The 15,353-nt window shown below is 23.7% G+C and overlaps 1 protein-coding gene across 3 annotated transcripts in view; it reads right to left on the bottom strand.

Annotated features, from left to right (window-relative positions):
- LOC117174191 (solute carrier family 2, facilitated glucose transporter member 1-like) overlaps nt 1–15,353 on the bottom strand; it is a 39,659-nt gene that overhangs the window by 3,123 nt on the left and 21,183 nt on the right. For all 3 annotated transcript variants that reach the window (XM_033363047.1, XM_033363045.1, XM_033363046.1), the window contains 3 exons: nt 12,240–12,530; nt 5,288–5,694; nt 1,986–2,257 (listed from right to left, as the gene is read on the bottom strand). In XM_033363047.1, coding sequence (XP_033218938.1) covers nt 1,986–2,257; nt 5,288–5,694; nt 12,240–12,530 — 970 coding nt within the window. The remainder of the gene's footprint in view (nt 1–1,985; nt 2,258–5,287; nt 5,695–12,239; nt 12,531–15,353) is intronic.

Below are 15,353 nucleotides of genomic sequence, written 5' to 3'. Positions count from 1 at the left end.
ATATTTACCTGTTTTTTTATTTTAAATTAACATATTGGTTTGGTTTAAATATCAATTATAACTATAATTCAACAACTTGTTAAAAAATCTCATTTTTTTGTGTGGAAAATTTCAAAATTTAAGTATATTGATTAAAATTGGCCTTTTTTAAATTATACTCAACTATTTTTTAATAAAAATCTCTTTGTTTCGTTTAAATATCAATTATAACATTTTCTAGTAAAAATCAGTATTTTCTGGTTGAAAATTCAAACGTTTTGTAGAGACTTTGTCCATTTGGTTTCAAAATTCAACAACTTGATAAAAAATCCAAATTTTTTGTGGAAAATTTTTAAATAAAAATATTTTGATGAAAATTGGAATTTTTTGGTAACATTTAACTGTTTTTTTATTTTTAATTAAAATATTTTTTTGGTTCAAATATCAATAACATCTTCTAGTGAAAATCAGTATTTTCCGGCTGAAAGTTGAATCATTTTTATGAGAGTTCATCCATGTGATTTTAAAATTCAAAAACTTAATAAAAAATACAAATTTTTGGTGGAAAATTTGAAAAACTAAAATATTTTGATGAAAATTGGAATTTTTTGGTAACATTTAACTGTTTTTTATTTTAAATTAAAATATTCTTTTGGATTAAATGTCAATTATAACATTTTCTAGTAAAAATTAGTGTGTTCTGGTTGAAAATTCAACCGTTTTGTAGACTTCGTCTATTTGGTTTCAAAATTCAACAACTTGGTAAAAAATCCAACTTTTTTGTAAAAAATTTCAAAATTCAAATATTTTGATGAAAATTGGCCTCTTTTTGGTAATATTCAACTATTTTTCATTAAAAATCTTTTTTTTTTTGCTTTGTTTAAATATCAAATATAACATTTTCTGGTAAAAATTAGTATTTTTTTTGGTTTAAAATTCAACCGTTTTGTACACTCCGTCCACTTTGTTTCAAAATTCAACAACTTGACAAAAAAATCCAAATTTATTGTGTAAAATTTCAAAATTCAAATATTTTGATGAAAATTAATTTTTTTTGGTTATATTTAATTGTTTTTTATCCAAAATTGAACTATTCTTTTGGTATAATTATCAACTATTAACATTTTCTGGTAAAAATTAGTATTTTCCGGATTAAAAATTAACCATTCTGTTGAGACTTCGTCCATTTGGTTTCAAAATTCCACAACTTGATAAAAAATCCAAATTTTTTGTGGAAAATTTTTAAATAAAAATATTTTGTTGAAAATTGGAATTTTTTGGTAACATTTAACTGTTTTTTTATTTTTAATTAAAATATTTGTTTGGTTCAAATATCAATTATAACATCTTCTAGTGAAAATCAGTATTTTCCGGCTGAAAGTTGAACCATTTTTTTGAGAGTTCATCTATGTGATTTTAAAATTCAAAAACTTAATAAAAAATACAAATTTTTGGTGGAAAATTTGAAAAACTAAAATATTTTGATGAAAATTGGAATTTTTTGGTAACATTTAATTGTTTTTTATTTTAAACTAAAATATTCTTTTGTTTTAAATATCAATTATAACATTTTCTAGTGAAAATCAGTATTTTCCGGCTGAAAGTTGAACCATTTTGTTGAGTGTTCGTCCATTTGGTTTTAAAATTCAACAACTTGTTAAAAAAAATCCCATTTTTTGTGGAAAATTCCAAAATTCAAGTATATTGATGAAAATTTGCCTTTTCTGGTTATATCAACTGTTTTTTATTTAAAATTAAATCCTTTTTTCGATTTAAATGTCAACTACAATACTTTCTGTCGAAAATTCGTATTTTACGGTTGAAAATTCAGCTGTTTTGTAAAGAATTCGTATGTTCAGCTTAAAAATTCAACAATTTGATAGAAAATTCAAATTTGTTGTGACCAGCAATATGCAATTTTTAGCGTAGTTACGATTTCATATTCCAGAATTGTTTATTTTCAATCCACCGTAATATTCATATGTATAGTTTCATATTCCACTTACCTAACGAAGCCCGACAAGGCTAAAATACACAAAATAAATATGAGAAAAGTGTAGGAGCCAATTAAATTTTGCAGAGCTGTAAAGGTCATTCCTACGACAAAATTTCCACCCCAGTTAGCAACTGAGCCAAGAGCCATTGCAGCAGGTCTGGGCCCTACATCAAATAATTCAGATCCAATAAAAAACGGTATTGGACCAAGTCCCAGTCCATAAAATATCACATATGCTTGTACAGCCAATATACACAGCCATGGGACGTATTTAGAAGAGTGCTGAAAAATAAAAATGGGCACTTTTTTTATTTTGCCAATTGCTTCTCCGACTTTCACAATATTATCGTGCCCCTTTTTTTAAAAAAGTCAATTTTTATGTGCAAACTATTTATTTGAAAATAGGAAAAGTTCATTCAGTAATTTCACAGATTAATGAAGATGAAAGTTTTTACCATAATAAAGTTTTTATTTATTCAAAATCAAAAAAAGTCAATTTCTGAATTTGTTTATGAAAATTATTTGAATAATAAACCATAATTGTAAATTTGCAAAGTTTTCAACGAAATAATTACATTTTCTACAAGAAAATAGTTTTTTAAATCGAAAGAAAAAAGATTCGAATAACATAGCTAATATTTCAACCAAAGAAATGAATTTTTAATTGAAATAATGAATTAAAAAAAAAAGAATAACTTTTACCAAGAGAGTTTAACATTTCAGCAAGTAATTTTATTTCCAACCTAAAAGATGAATTTTCAATTAAACTGATAATTGATAAATATTGAACTAGAATAATTGAATTTTTAACCGAGAAGAAGAATTTTTAAACAGGAAGATTAAATTGCAAAGAAAAAGATTATTTTCTACCAAAAAGAACGACTTTTAACAAAATATAAATTTTAAATTTTATACCAAAAAGATGACTTTTTGAACATGAAGATTAATTTTCTACAAAAAAAAGAGGAAATTTTCACAAAGTACATAACTTTTCAAGAAACTAGTTTAATTTATGAAAAAATATATCAAGTTTCAACTGAATAGTTGAATTTTCTTTCAAAAAAGATACATTTTCAACCGAAAATAGAATGGTTAAATTTTGTGACAAAAATATAATTCTTGATAAACAAAAATAAATGGATTTTCAGAAAAAATAGTAAAATTTTCGGTCGGAAAATTTTTTTTTAATCCAGAAAAAGGGGTTTCAATAAAATAGTTCATATTTCAACCAAAGAAAAAAATTGTTTACAAAAGATTTTAACTATCAACCAAGAAATTTGATTTCCAACTTAGAAGATAAAATTTAAATGAAAATGATAAATATCTAACTGAAATAATTGAATTCTTAAACAAGAAGATTAACTTTCAAAGAAAAAGATAATTTCTTTAAAAAAATCGATTTTTAGTCAAATATGTGGATTTTTCAATAAAATAGTCGAATTTTCAATTAAAAAAGGCGAATTTTGAACAATAAAAGATGAATTTTAAACCAAAAGTGGACATTCAAATTTTTAGTTGAATTTTATAACGAAAAGGTCCATTTTCAACCATAAAAGTTAATTTTTCACAAACAGGCGAATTTTTTTACAAAATTACGTAACTTTTCGAACAATTAGTTTAATTTATAAGTAAAAAATATTAAATTTCAACTAAATAGTTGAAATTTCATTCAAAAAAGATACTTTTCCAATAAAAAATAGAATGGTTAAATTTTCTGTTAAAAATATCAATCTTAACAAACAAAATAACCGATTGTCAGCCAAATAGTTAAAATTTGGGCAAGAAAAATTCCTGTTAACGAAAGGAAAAAGAAATTTTAAATAAAATAGGTCATATTTCAACCAAAAAAATGAATTTTTAATAAAAATTTTAAATGTTCAACCAAAAAAAAAAATTAATTATTAACAAAAGAGTTTAACGTTCCACCAAAAAATTTTATTTCCAATCTAAAAGATGAATTTTCAATTAAAATGATAAATATTTAACTTAAATAATTGGATTTTTAACCGAGAAGTAGAATTCTTAAACAAGAAGATTAATTTGAAAAACAAAAAGATAATTGTCTACAAAAAAATCGATTTTTAAACAAACATGTGGGTTTTCAACGAATTAATCGAATTTTCAATTAAAAAAGACAAATTTTCATCCAAATTTGTGATATTTTAACAAGAAAAGATCAATTATCTTCAATGAAAAATGGAAATTCATATTTTCAGTTAAGGGAATTAATTTTCAATCAAACTAGTGAACTTTCAAGTTGCATAGTTGAATATTATACCAAAAAAGTGATTTTTCAATCACATAGATGAATTTTCTATAAAAAAGACCAATTTTTCACACAGTACATAAACTTTAAAACAAATATTTTAATTTTTAAATAAAAAATATCAATTTTCAACCAAAAATAGAATGATTCAATTTTATGTTAAAAATCTAATATTTTTAGTAAAAAAAAAAATCACACACATTTTCAGCAAAATAGTTACATTTTCTACTAGAATATTATAATTTGTAGTTTAAACCATTTTATTTTTAACAAAATAGTTACATTTCAAGCACAGATAAATTTTCAATTAAAATTTGGAATAGGGAACTTTCAAATTGTGACAGATTCTGACTTGGAACAGGGATTCTTTTAAATCCGAATTATAATTATTTAAAAATTTTCCCGTTTGATTTAAAAAACTCCCTGTTCCAACTGAAATTATATTTCTTTACGGAAATTGCCAGTCCTAAAATGAATAAAAATACACATTTTCTAAAATTCCCTCTTCCAAGAGGAGTCAGCGAATAAAACGTGATAAATCCATTTTTTTTAAAAATTGAGAAAATTAAATGCAACAAATTGCAAAATGTTTTTCTGATAATAAAAAATAATAAAAATTCAACAATAAATAATTATTAAATTAGAGTAAATTAAATTAATCTAGAAAATCTGAATTTTTCTGCAAATAGTAAATTCTCGGTAAAAGAAAAAAATTCGATCATTTCAAGTCAAGTCGCCACCCAGACTAAATTTGGACAACCACCATAAAATCAGAAAAATATAAAAAAATTATCTTCTTTTTCCCCTGAAAAACAAAATAAGAAAATTCTTCCTTTGGACAAAAATATAAAAGAGGAAAGAAAAATAAGATCTTCTTATTTTTCTTTTCTTTTTAAGGGAAAAAAAGATTTTTTTTTTCAGATTGCAATAGGAACATTTTATAGTGGTTGCACATTAAATTGATTATTGAACCTTAAATAAAATTAAAAATTTGATTTTAATCTCATTTAAATTTCTTAAATTTTAATAAAATAAAAATAGCTTACTATAAATGCGATTGCAAAACAGAGAACCAATAGACAACAGGCACTTAAGTAACAACTGCTCAAGAGTAAAGATCTTCTGCCGACTCGGGACATCAGTAAAACGGAAACTAAAGCCATAAACACATTAGCCAATCCCGTTCCTATGGTCGCATATTGAGAGCTTGTCTTATCCAATCCTGCCTTCTCGAATATCGAATCTGAATAGTAGAAAACGGCATTTATGCCACTCAGTTGTTGACCAAATTGCATTAAAATGACCAAAACAAGGGGCAATCTCAAGCAATGATCATTCAAAACTCTACTAATAGTCCAATTATCGCTGGATGTCCTGAGTGTGAGCTCTTGTTCCAAAACCAATACCTCGTTACGCAAAAGAATCACGTCCATATTACGTAAACGACTCAGTTCTAAAAAAATTAGAAAAGGGAGGGTCAAGAATTAGATCAATAGAGACTTTTCAGCCAAAAATTCTCTCAAAATAGGGGAAATTGGGGGATTTTTCACAAAGATAGGGGAATAAATTCTTTTAAATAAACCCTGCTACAAATTTCTAATAAAACTTTCTTTCCGAAGCTTTCCATATCTTTCAAATCCTTTCTGAAATCTGCATCCGAAACTATACCATCATTTTCTTTCAGAATCTTTCAGAATTTATCAGAAAATGTCCCAGCATCATCTTTCCCGTTTTTTTCCAAACTTTTCCGAAACTCTCCCGGGTGCATTTTTGTCAGTTTCTATCAGATTTTATCAGAAAACTAAATTAAGTAATATTGTTATATAAATATTGTTTAATAAAACTTGGTACGTAATTATTTTGTAATTAAAAATAAGATTTTAAAATTAAAATAGACTGAAGGATTAGAAAGTAAAAAAATAATTCATTTAACCCTCACAGCCTAAACTGGGTGTATTATACCCGGACGGTATTTCCGGCTCGCTATATAGTTGTTTCAGTTTTGTGAAAATATTTATAGTAATATGTTGACTACATCTGATTAATTTTATAATATTCATTTTTGTGAGACTTTCAGCTATAGTTTAACAAATAAAAAATCCCGATTCGTTAATCTGAACCAGAGATATTGAAGTCTAGGCTGAGAGGGTTAATAAATTTCGAAATTTAATCATTTTATTGATTAAATCATTTTTTCAAAATTATAACTGTTTAATACTTTTGGTAGTAATTCAGTGAAAAAATTTTAGAGAAAAGGAATTATTTTTTTAAACTTGTTTAAACAATTATTTTGCTTGTTCAAATTATTATTTTTTTAATAATAATAATTTGAAAAAACAATATAATATATATTATTATCAATATTAATAATTATTATTTTTAATCATTAATAATTTCTGATAACATCTGATAGAATTATATTGGGCCAAATTTTCGGAAAGAAACTGAAACATTCGGATGCAGATTGTGGAAAGATTCTGATAAAATCTGAAAAGAATATTTTTCCAACTGTTTCAGAATCTATCAGAAATTTCCTTTCAGAATTTTTCCGATTTTTTGGGCAGGGATATTTATGTAGGTAACATTTTCCTAAGATTGCAAATTGAAATATATTGCATTAAAAAAAAACAACAAAAAAACAATTTTTCAACTAATCAAAAATACAAATATTTAATAGGGCGTCCCGCAATTTCTAGGAACAAAATCCAAGGCCTTTTTCAGTTTTTTCAGATAAAGAAATCAAGTTTTTCAATTCCTCCTTTTTTACAAAATATGCAAATAACCGTTTGTTATATGTGTAAAACATTAAACATTCAATAAAAAATTCTTAATTTTTTGCGAACGTAAGTCGTTTTTCTAAAATCTTTAGGAATATTTGTGAAATATTTTTTATTAAAAAAAAATGTTTTTAAAATCTTTGAAAACCTTGAGTTCTTTGAAATATTTTGAAATTTTCTAAAAATTTAAAATTTTAAAATTTTAAATTTAAATTTTCTTTTAAAATCCTGGAAATGTTTTGTATTTTGCCGTACTGTACCCTTTTTGAAATCTTTGAAATTCTTGAAATATTTTGAAATCCTTATTGATTTATCAAATTATGTCAATAAAAAATATGCCTTTTTGGCAAAATAGTCGAATTTTGAACAAAACAGTAGAATTTTTAATGAAATGAAATAAATTATTAATAAAAAATATAATAGTAGACTTTTCCATTAAAAATAACTAACTTTCAATTTTCAAACACAATTTCAAACTACATAGTTGAATTTTTAACCAGAAGATACAAATTCTGAACCAAAAATATAATAAAGAAGACTTTATTTTAAAAATTTAAATTTCAAGAGAAAAAGATTAATTTTCAAACAAAAAAGACGTTTTTTCTACCAAAGGATAAATTTTTACCCAAAAAGTATCCAAATAGTGGACTTTTCAATTTAAAAAAATTAACCTTTAACCAGAAAAAATGACTTTTCTACTAAAAGATGAATTTTTAATTGAAAAGGAGTTTTTTTTATCAAATAAGCAGTGGAATTTTCGATCAAAAGTAATGTCTTTATATAAAAATAGTAAAATTTTCAACCAAATAGTTAATTTTTTAACTGAAAAAATGGATTTGGAACAAAAAATAGAATAGTAGATTTATCAATTAAAAATAATTAACTTTCAACTAAATAGTTGAATTTTCAAGCCAAAAAAGACGAACTTTTTGTAGAAGCCAATTGTATTTTCAAGAAAACAGATCATTTCCAAGATAAATTTTTAATGAAGAAATGTGACTTTTCTACCGAATCGAAAATAAATATTAAAAAAATAATTTTAAATAAAAAAGGACGACTTTTCTATCCACAAAGACGAATGTTTAGCAAAACAGTTGAATTTTTAATTTAAGAAATATAGCATTTTGAAAAAAAATCTAACTTTCAAACAAATAATTAAATTTTCAAATAAAATGTTTGACGATAAAACATGAATTTGAAACCAAATATATAATAGTAAACTGTTCAATTTAAAAAAATTAACTTTCAACCAAATAGTTGAATTTTTAAAACAAAAAGACGAATTTTCTGTATAAAGCAGTTAAATCTTCAAAAAAAAAAATCATTTTCAACTAAGACAGATGAATTTTCAATCATGAAAGATGACTTTTTTACTAAATCAAAAAAAAAAAAAAGAAAGAATTTTCAATCCAGAAGGACGAATTTTCAATCAGATTTTGAAAAAAGTCGACTGTTCAACACAATAATTAAATTTCCAAACAAATAGAGTTATAATGTAAGAGATGATTTCTGAACAAAAAATATAATATTAGAATTTTCAATTAAAAAGAATGAACCCTTAAGAAAGAAAACATAAATTAAAACAAAATGGTTATATTTTTCAAGCCGAAGTTTTTTACAATTCATTTGAATTTTTAAACCTCAAAAAAATAAATTTTCAACAGAAAAGTTAATTTTCTGCCAAGAAAATAAATTTTTAACCAAAAAAGACAAATTTTCAATAAAATAGGTAAAAACTCAACAGGTTTTTTTTTTTTAGAAAAAAACAATTTGGCTGAACTTTATTTTCTTTTTTGACTGAAAAATCTTTTTTGGTTGAAATTTAAGCTCCTTTGTTAAACAATTATTTTTTTAGAAGATTTATCACTTCAGTTGAACAGTCATCTCTTAAATTAAATTAAATAAAACTAAATTATTTTGTTGAATTCTCAAGCGGAAAAAATGGATTTTCAACGAGAAAGTTTAATTTTCTACGAAGAAGATTTACAAACTTTCTGACAAAAAATACGAATATGAAACAAAATATATGAACTTTCAATCACATAGTTAAATTATCAACTAAAAAGTAAAATTTTCAAACAATAACGGAATAAATAAATTTTCAGTTGAAAAAATTAATTTTCAATGAAAAAAAGGGAATTTTCAACAAAATAGTTAAATTTCCAATCTTCATAAAACTTGTTGAATTTTCAAGGTGAAAAGATGAATGTTTTGCAAAACAGTTAAATTTCGAACAGGACAGAATGGATTTTAAACAATGGTTTATTTTTTAACCAAAAATAGAATAAATAAACTTTCAAATAGAAATTTCATTCTCAACCAAAAAGAAGTTGATTTTCATCTAAGAAAGATGACTTTTCTACCAAATTAAAAAAAAAAACAACAAAGAATTATCGATCCATAAGGACGAATTTTCATTTCACAAACTTAAAATAGTTGAATTTTTAGTAAAAAATGTATCATTTTGAAAAAAGTCGAAATTACAACAAAATAATTGATTTTTAAAGATATATTTAATATTATTTACTCAAGAAAAAAAAACAAAAATTAAAACAAATTGTTATATTTTTTAAGTCAAAACAGTTGAATTTGTTTACAAAGCATTTGAATTTTCAAACACAAAATGTAAATTTTCAGTACAAAAGTTATATTTCTGCAAAGAAAATTAATTTGCAACTAAAAAAGACACATTTTCAATAAAATAGTTAAAAATTCAGCTGATTGAAAAAAATCGCCTCTTCGGCTTGAACATTGAACAATTTGGTGGATTTTTCTGACTAAAAAATATTTCTTGGGTGAAATTTAAACTCATTTGTTAAATATTTGTTTTTGTAGAAGAAATAAGACTTTTCTACCAAATCGAAAAAAAAACAAAGAATTATCAATGCAAAAGGACGAATTTTCAAAACAGTTGAATTTTTAATTAAACAAATATATCATTTTGAAAAAAGTCGAATTTACAACAAAATAATTCAATTTCCAAAGAAATCGTAGAAAAGAAAATAAGAGAAAAGAGATGATTTCTGAATCAAAAATATAACATTAGACTTCTTAATTAAAAAGCATGAAACCTCAACGAAAAATAGTTGAATTTTCTTAACAAATTCTCTGAATTCAGTTCCAGGGTGTCTAGCGATTCTTAGAAACAAAATTCAAGGTCTTTTCCAGGTTTTCCAGGTCAAGAAATCAAAATTTTCCAGGTCTCCTTTTTTAAAATCATGTCTTTGAAATCATTGTAATATTTGTGAAATCTTTGGGAATCTCTGTGAAGTATTAGAAAGCTCAGTGAAAGCTTGAAATTTCGGTAAAATCTTTGAGAAATCTTTTGGCATTTTTCAAAGCTTTTGTAAAATCTTTCAAATTCTTGAAATCTTTTGAAATTCTTATGAATTCTTTAAAGAAATTGTGAAATCTTCTCTAAGTCTTTTGTATTCGTTTGAAATCACTGGAATATTTGAAATATTTGTTAAATCTTTTGAAATTTTCTAAAAAATTTGGATATCGTTTAAAATATTTTAAATATTTTTAAATCTTTTAAATCTGTTGTACTGTACCCTTGTTGAAATCTTTCAAGTCCTTGAAAGCTTCGAAATCTACGAAAACTTTTTGAAATTTTTTTAAATCTTCATGGTGAAACCTTTTGAAGTTATTTAAAATCTTTAAAATGTTTTGAAATCTTTGAAATCTGGTGGAATCTTTGAAATTCTTGAAATGTTTTGAAATCTTTAAGAATTCTTTAAAATATTTGAGAAATCTTTCGGAAATCTTTTGTAATCGTTTGAAATCTTGTCAAACAATTTTTAATCGTTTACAATTTTTGAAATTGTTTAAAATATTTGAAATTCTCGTATTGTTTTGAAATCTTTATGAATTTTTTATTAAATCTTTGAAATTTTTGTGAAATATTTCGACATCTCCTAAAATATTTTGAAGTTATTTAAAATCTTTGAAATGTTTTGAAATCTTTACAATCTTTTGAAAGTTTTAAAATCTTTGTGAATTCGTGGAAATTATTTAAATTATTACAAATATTAGTGAAATCTTTTGATATCTCCTAAAAAATTTTTAAATTGTTTAAAATGTTTTAAATGTTTTGAAATCTTAGAAATGTGGTTTAATATACCCTTTTTAAAATCTTTGAACTCTTTTGTTAGTTTTAAAATCTTTGTGAAATGTTCCAAATCTTTATGAAATGTTCGAAATCTTTGGGGATTTTTTGTGAAAAACTTTTAATCTAGTGTACACGCCTTTTTTGAATGTTTGAAATCCTTGAAATCTTTGTGAAATACTTTGAAATGTTTATAAAATCTTTCTTGAATCATTGTTTGGAAAATCTTTTGTATTCGTTCAAGTCATTAAATTATTTGAAATATTTTGAAATCTTCTAAAATGTTTTAAAACTTCTTGAAATCTTTCAAATTTTTTAAATCTTTGAAATCTGGTGTACTGTACCCTTTTTAAAATCTTTGAAATCCCTTAAATCTTTAAAGTTTTAAAATGTTTGTGAAATTGCTGTGAAATCTGGCATGCGCGCCTTTTTTAAATTGTTAACATCCGTGAAATATTTATGAAATATTAAAGACATTTAAAATATTTTGAAATGTTTGAAATATTTTGAAATCTTCAGAAATATTTTCTAACCTTTTGAAATCTGTTGTACACTCAAAAACCGAGTGGTAAACCCCTCGAAAAGTTCGTTGTATGGCCATGGCTTATTCTAATTTTGATACTGAATTAACATCGAAATTTTAAACTAATAATTTTTATAATTTCTAAGTTGAACTCCTCAACAAAAATTGCCTTGCAATATCTATATTTATTCTGTAATAAACAAAAGATCAATTATATCTTCACGAATAAAAAAAATTTCAGCTGCAAGATTTTTTCTAAACGAGATGTTTCTTTCATAATAGGCTAAAAGATTTTAATTACTTTTCGCACTTCGATAAAATTACTGTTTTAAAAGAGAACAAAATAATAATTAAAATTCAAGTTATCCGTGAAAAAATCAAGGAGATTTCCAGCTTTTCAAGGTTTTCACAGTCAGTAGACACCCTGAGTTCGAAATTAGGTGAAATAACAATAAAAAAAACATTAAATTTCATAAAAACAGGAGGAAAAGGAGAAATTCTTTGAAAATGAGAAAAATTTAGGAAAAAGCTTGAAGTCTGTGTTTCTAAATAATAATAATAATAATAATAATAAAATAATAACTACTCACCAGTTATGGCTGTTTCGTGCTGCTCCTTTATAACATAGAGGAATTTCGGACTTTCCGGTAAGACTAAAGTCAAGGGCAGCGCTAGAACACATAGTGGCAAAAAGGCAGCCAACATGTACGACCATAATTTTTCAGTACCTAAAATTGTGTCTAATCCTACGATTTGTCCTAAAAGTACTCCAGTAGTAATACCCAATTGGCACAATACTCCTACGGCTCCTCTCAGTCTAAGAGGGGCCAATTCAGTCATGTACATTGGCAATAAACTGGTGGCAAGACCTCCAGATAAACCTGAAGATTCACAATATAAATATAATATATTTTTAATACCGCAAGTTTTAATTTTTCAGTAAAGAAAAAAAAGTTTTTATCGGATTTGGGAATTTTCTACAGAAAAAGTATGAATTTTCAACCAAATAGATCAATTTTCAAATAAGAAAAGATAAAATACAATAACAAAAAGAGAAATTTTCAACAAAACAGTTACATTTTCAAGCTAAAAAGATGAATTTTTTAAAAAATAGTACAATTTTCAAAAAAATTGGTAATTTTTCACCAAATAGATTAATTTTTTACCAAGAAGATTGATTTTCTATACACAAAAAAAATTTAAACAAAATTTAAGGATTTTAAACAAAATAGTTTTATTTTCCAATGGAAGAAAATTCGAATGACAAAGAAAAATTTCGAACCAAAAATTGAATAGTTGAATTTCAAGTTCGAAAACTGAATTTTCAACGGAAAAAAACGAATCTTCAAATCAAGTGTTGGTATTCAATTAAAATGATAAATCTTCTAAAAAAATTAATTTTTAGCAAAGGTGCTCAATTTTCAACTAATGAAAATTACTTATGCAAAGTAAATTTAAAACAACAAGATAAACTTTCTGCTAGGAAGATTAATTTTCTGGTAAAAAAGACGATTTTTCAACAAAATAAAAGGATTTTAAAACTTAATTTTCAACCGAAAAAAAAGATATTTCAACGAAATAGTTCAATTTTCAAAATAAAAATATTAATTTTCAACAAAAAAGTTAATGTTTTACGCAAATAGTTGAATTTCCTACCAAGTAGATTAATTTTCTATCAAAAAAGACGAATTTTCAACAAAATACAAGGATTTTAAACAAAATCGTAAAGTTTTCAAATAAAAAATATAAAATTTCAACGAAATAGTTCAATTTTCAAATTAAAAATATTAATTTTCAACAAAAAAGTGAATGTTTTACCATATAGTTGAATTTTCTACCAAGTAAATTAATTTTCTACCAAAAAAGACGAATTTTCAAAAGAGTACAAGGATTTTAAACAAAATAGTAAAATTTTCAAATAAAAAATATAAATTTCTAATCAAAAAGACAAATTTCCAAATAAAAATTGAATACTTAAATCATTTGTTCAAAACCTTAGTTTTCAACAACAAAAAGAAGAAATTTCAACGAAATAGTTCAATTTTCAACCTAAAAATTTTGTAAGTCCATCAAAAAATGGAAAAGTTAAATTTTAATTTAAAAATCTTTATTTTCAACCAAAAAAAAAAAACGAAATTGAACAAAATAGTTGAAAATTCATGTACTTCGTTAAAAATGCAACTGATTTTAGAAAAAAACATTTATTTCCGTCTTAAAAATGGAATAATTTGATTGATGTTGTTTTTTATTTCTTCTGACTAAAAAATATTGTTTGGTTGAAATTTAAACTTATTTGTTAAAAATTCTTTTTTTTAGAAGATTTATCATTCTAGTTGAAAAGTCATTTCTTTAATTGAAAATTTAACAATTTTGTTAAATTTTAAACCAGAAAATAGTAGACTTTTAAGAAAAAAGTTTTATTTTCTGTAAAGATTAATAAATTTTCTACCAAAAAATATAAATTTTCAACCACATAGTTGAATTTCGAATTAAAAGTAAAATTTCTAACCAAAAAAAGGAATAATTTAAGGAATAAATTAATAAAAATGTAATAATTAAGGAATAATAATATTAAAGATAATCACTTAATAATTTAAGGAATAAACATTCAGCAAGAACAGATCTTTCAGTAAAAAAAATGTCAATACAATTGTTAAATTTTAATCCAAAAAGATGGAGTTTCTGCAAAAAAGTTAAATTTTCAAAACGAAAAAAATTGTTTTAAAAAAAAGTTAAATTTTCCACCCGAAGAGACAAATTCCCAACAAAATTCATAAATTTTTAACCATAAAGTTTAATTGTCACTTGAAAAAAAAATTTTATCCAAAAATTTAATTGATCAATTTTAAGTTGAAAAAATTAATTTAAAAAAAAGACATTTTCAGCTAAAAAAATCAGATTCAACCAAAAAAGACGAATTTTCAATCAAATAGTTGAAAATTCAACTGTTTTTTTTTTTTACAAAAATGGCCTTTTCGATTCAAAATTTAACAATTTGGTAGTCATCTTTTTGGTTGGAAACTAAATTATTTTGTTGAATTTTCAATCGGAGAAAATGGATTTTCATCAAGAATGATTAATTTTGTACAAAGAAGATTAATAAATTTTCTGACGAGAAAAAAAAACAAATTTAAAACAAAATATATGAACTTTCAACCACATAGTTAAATTTTCAACTAAAAATTAAAACTTTCAAACAAAAATAGAATAGATAAATTTTCAGTTGAAAAATTTAATTTTAAACCAGAAAAAGGAATTTTCAACTAAATTAGATGACACTTCAACTAAAATAATGAATCTTTAAAAAACTTGTTCAATTTACAAGCTAAAAAGACGAATGCTTTCAAAACAGTTAAATTTCGAACTGTAAAAGATGAAAATTTCATTTTCAATCAAAGGGATGACTTTTTAACTAAAATTATTAATCTTCCACAAAAATGAGTTTTTAGCAAATAAGTTAAACGTATAACCTAGAAAGATTGTTCAGTCAAAAAAGAATAGAAGTATTTCCAATAAATTGTTGAATTTTCAAGTCAAAAGATGAATTTCATACGACCGAAATTGAATTTTCAACTCGAAAATATGAGTTTTAAATAAGAAAGTTAGGAGTTGGGATGGTATATCTTAAACGGGAATATAGAAGGGGATGAAAAAGGAGAATATACACGCTCAGGAAGTGAAAGGGGAACGGTAATTGATTATGT

The sequence above is a fragment of the Belonocnema kinseyi genome, chromosome 6, assembly GCF_010883055.1.
Source record: "Belonocnema kinseyi isolate 2016_QV_RU_SX_M_011 chromosome 6, B_treatae_v1, whole genome shotgun sequence".
Lineage (NCBI taxonomy): Eukaryota > Metazoa > Arthropoda > Insecta > Hymenoptera > Cynipidae > Belonocnema > Belonocnema kinseyi.
This window is presented reverse-complemented; position numbering and strand designations above follow the sequence as displayed.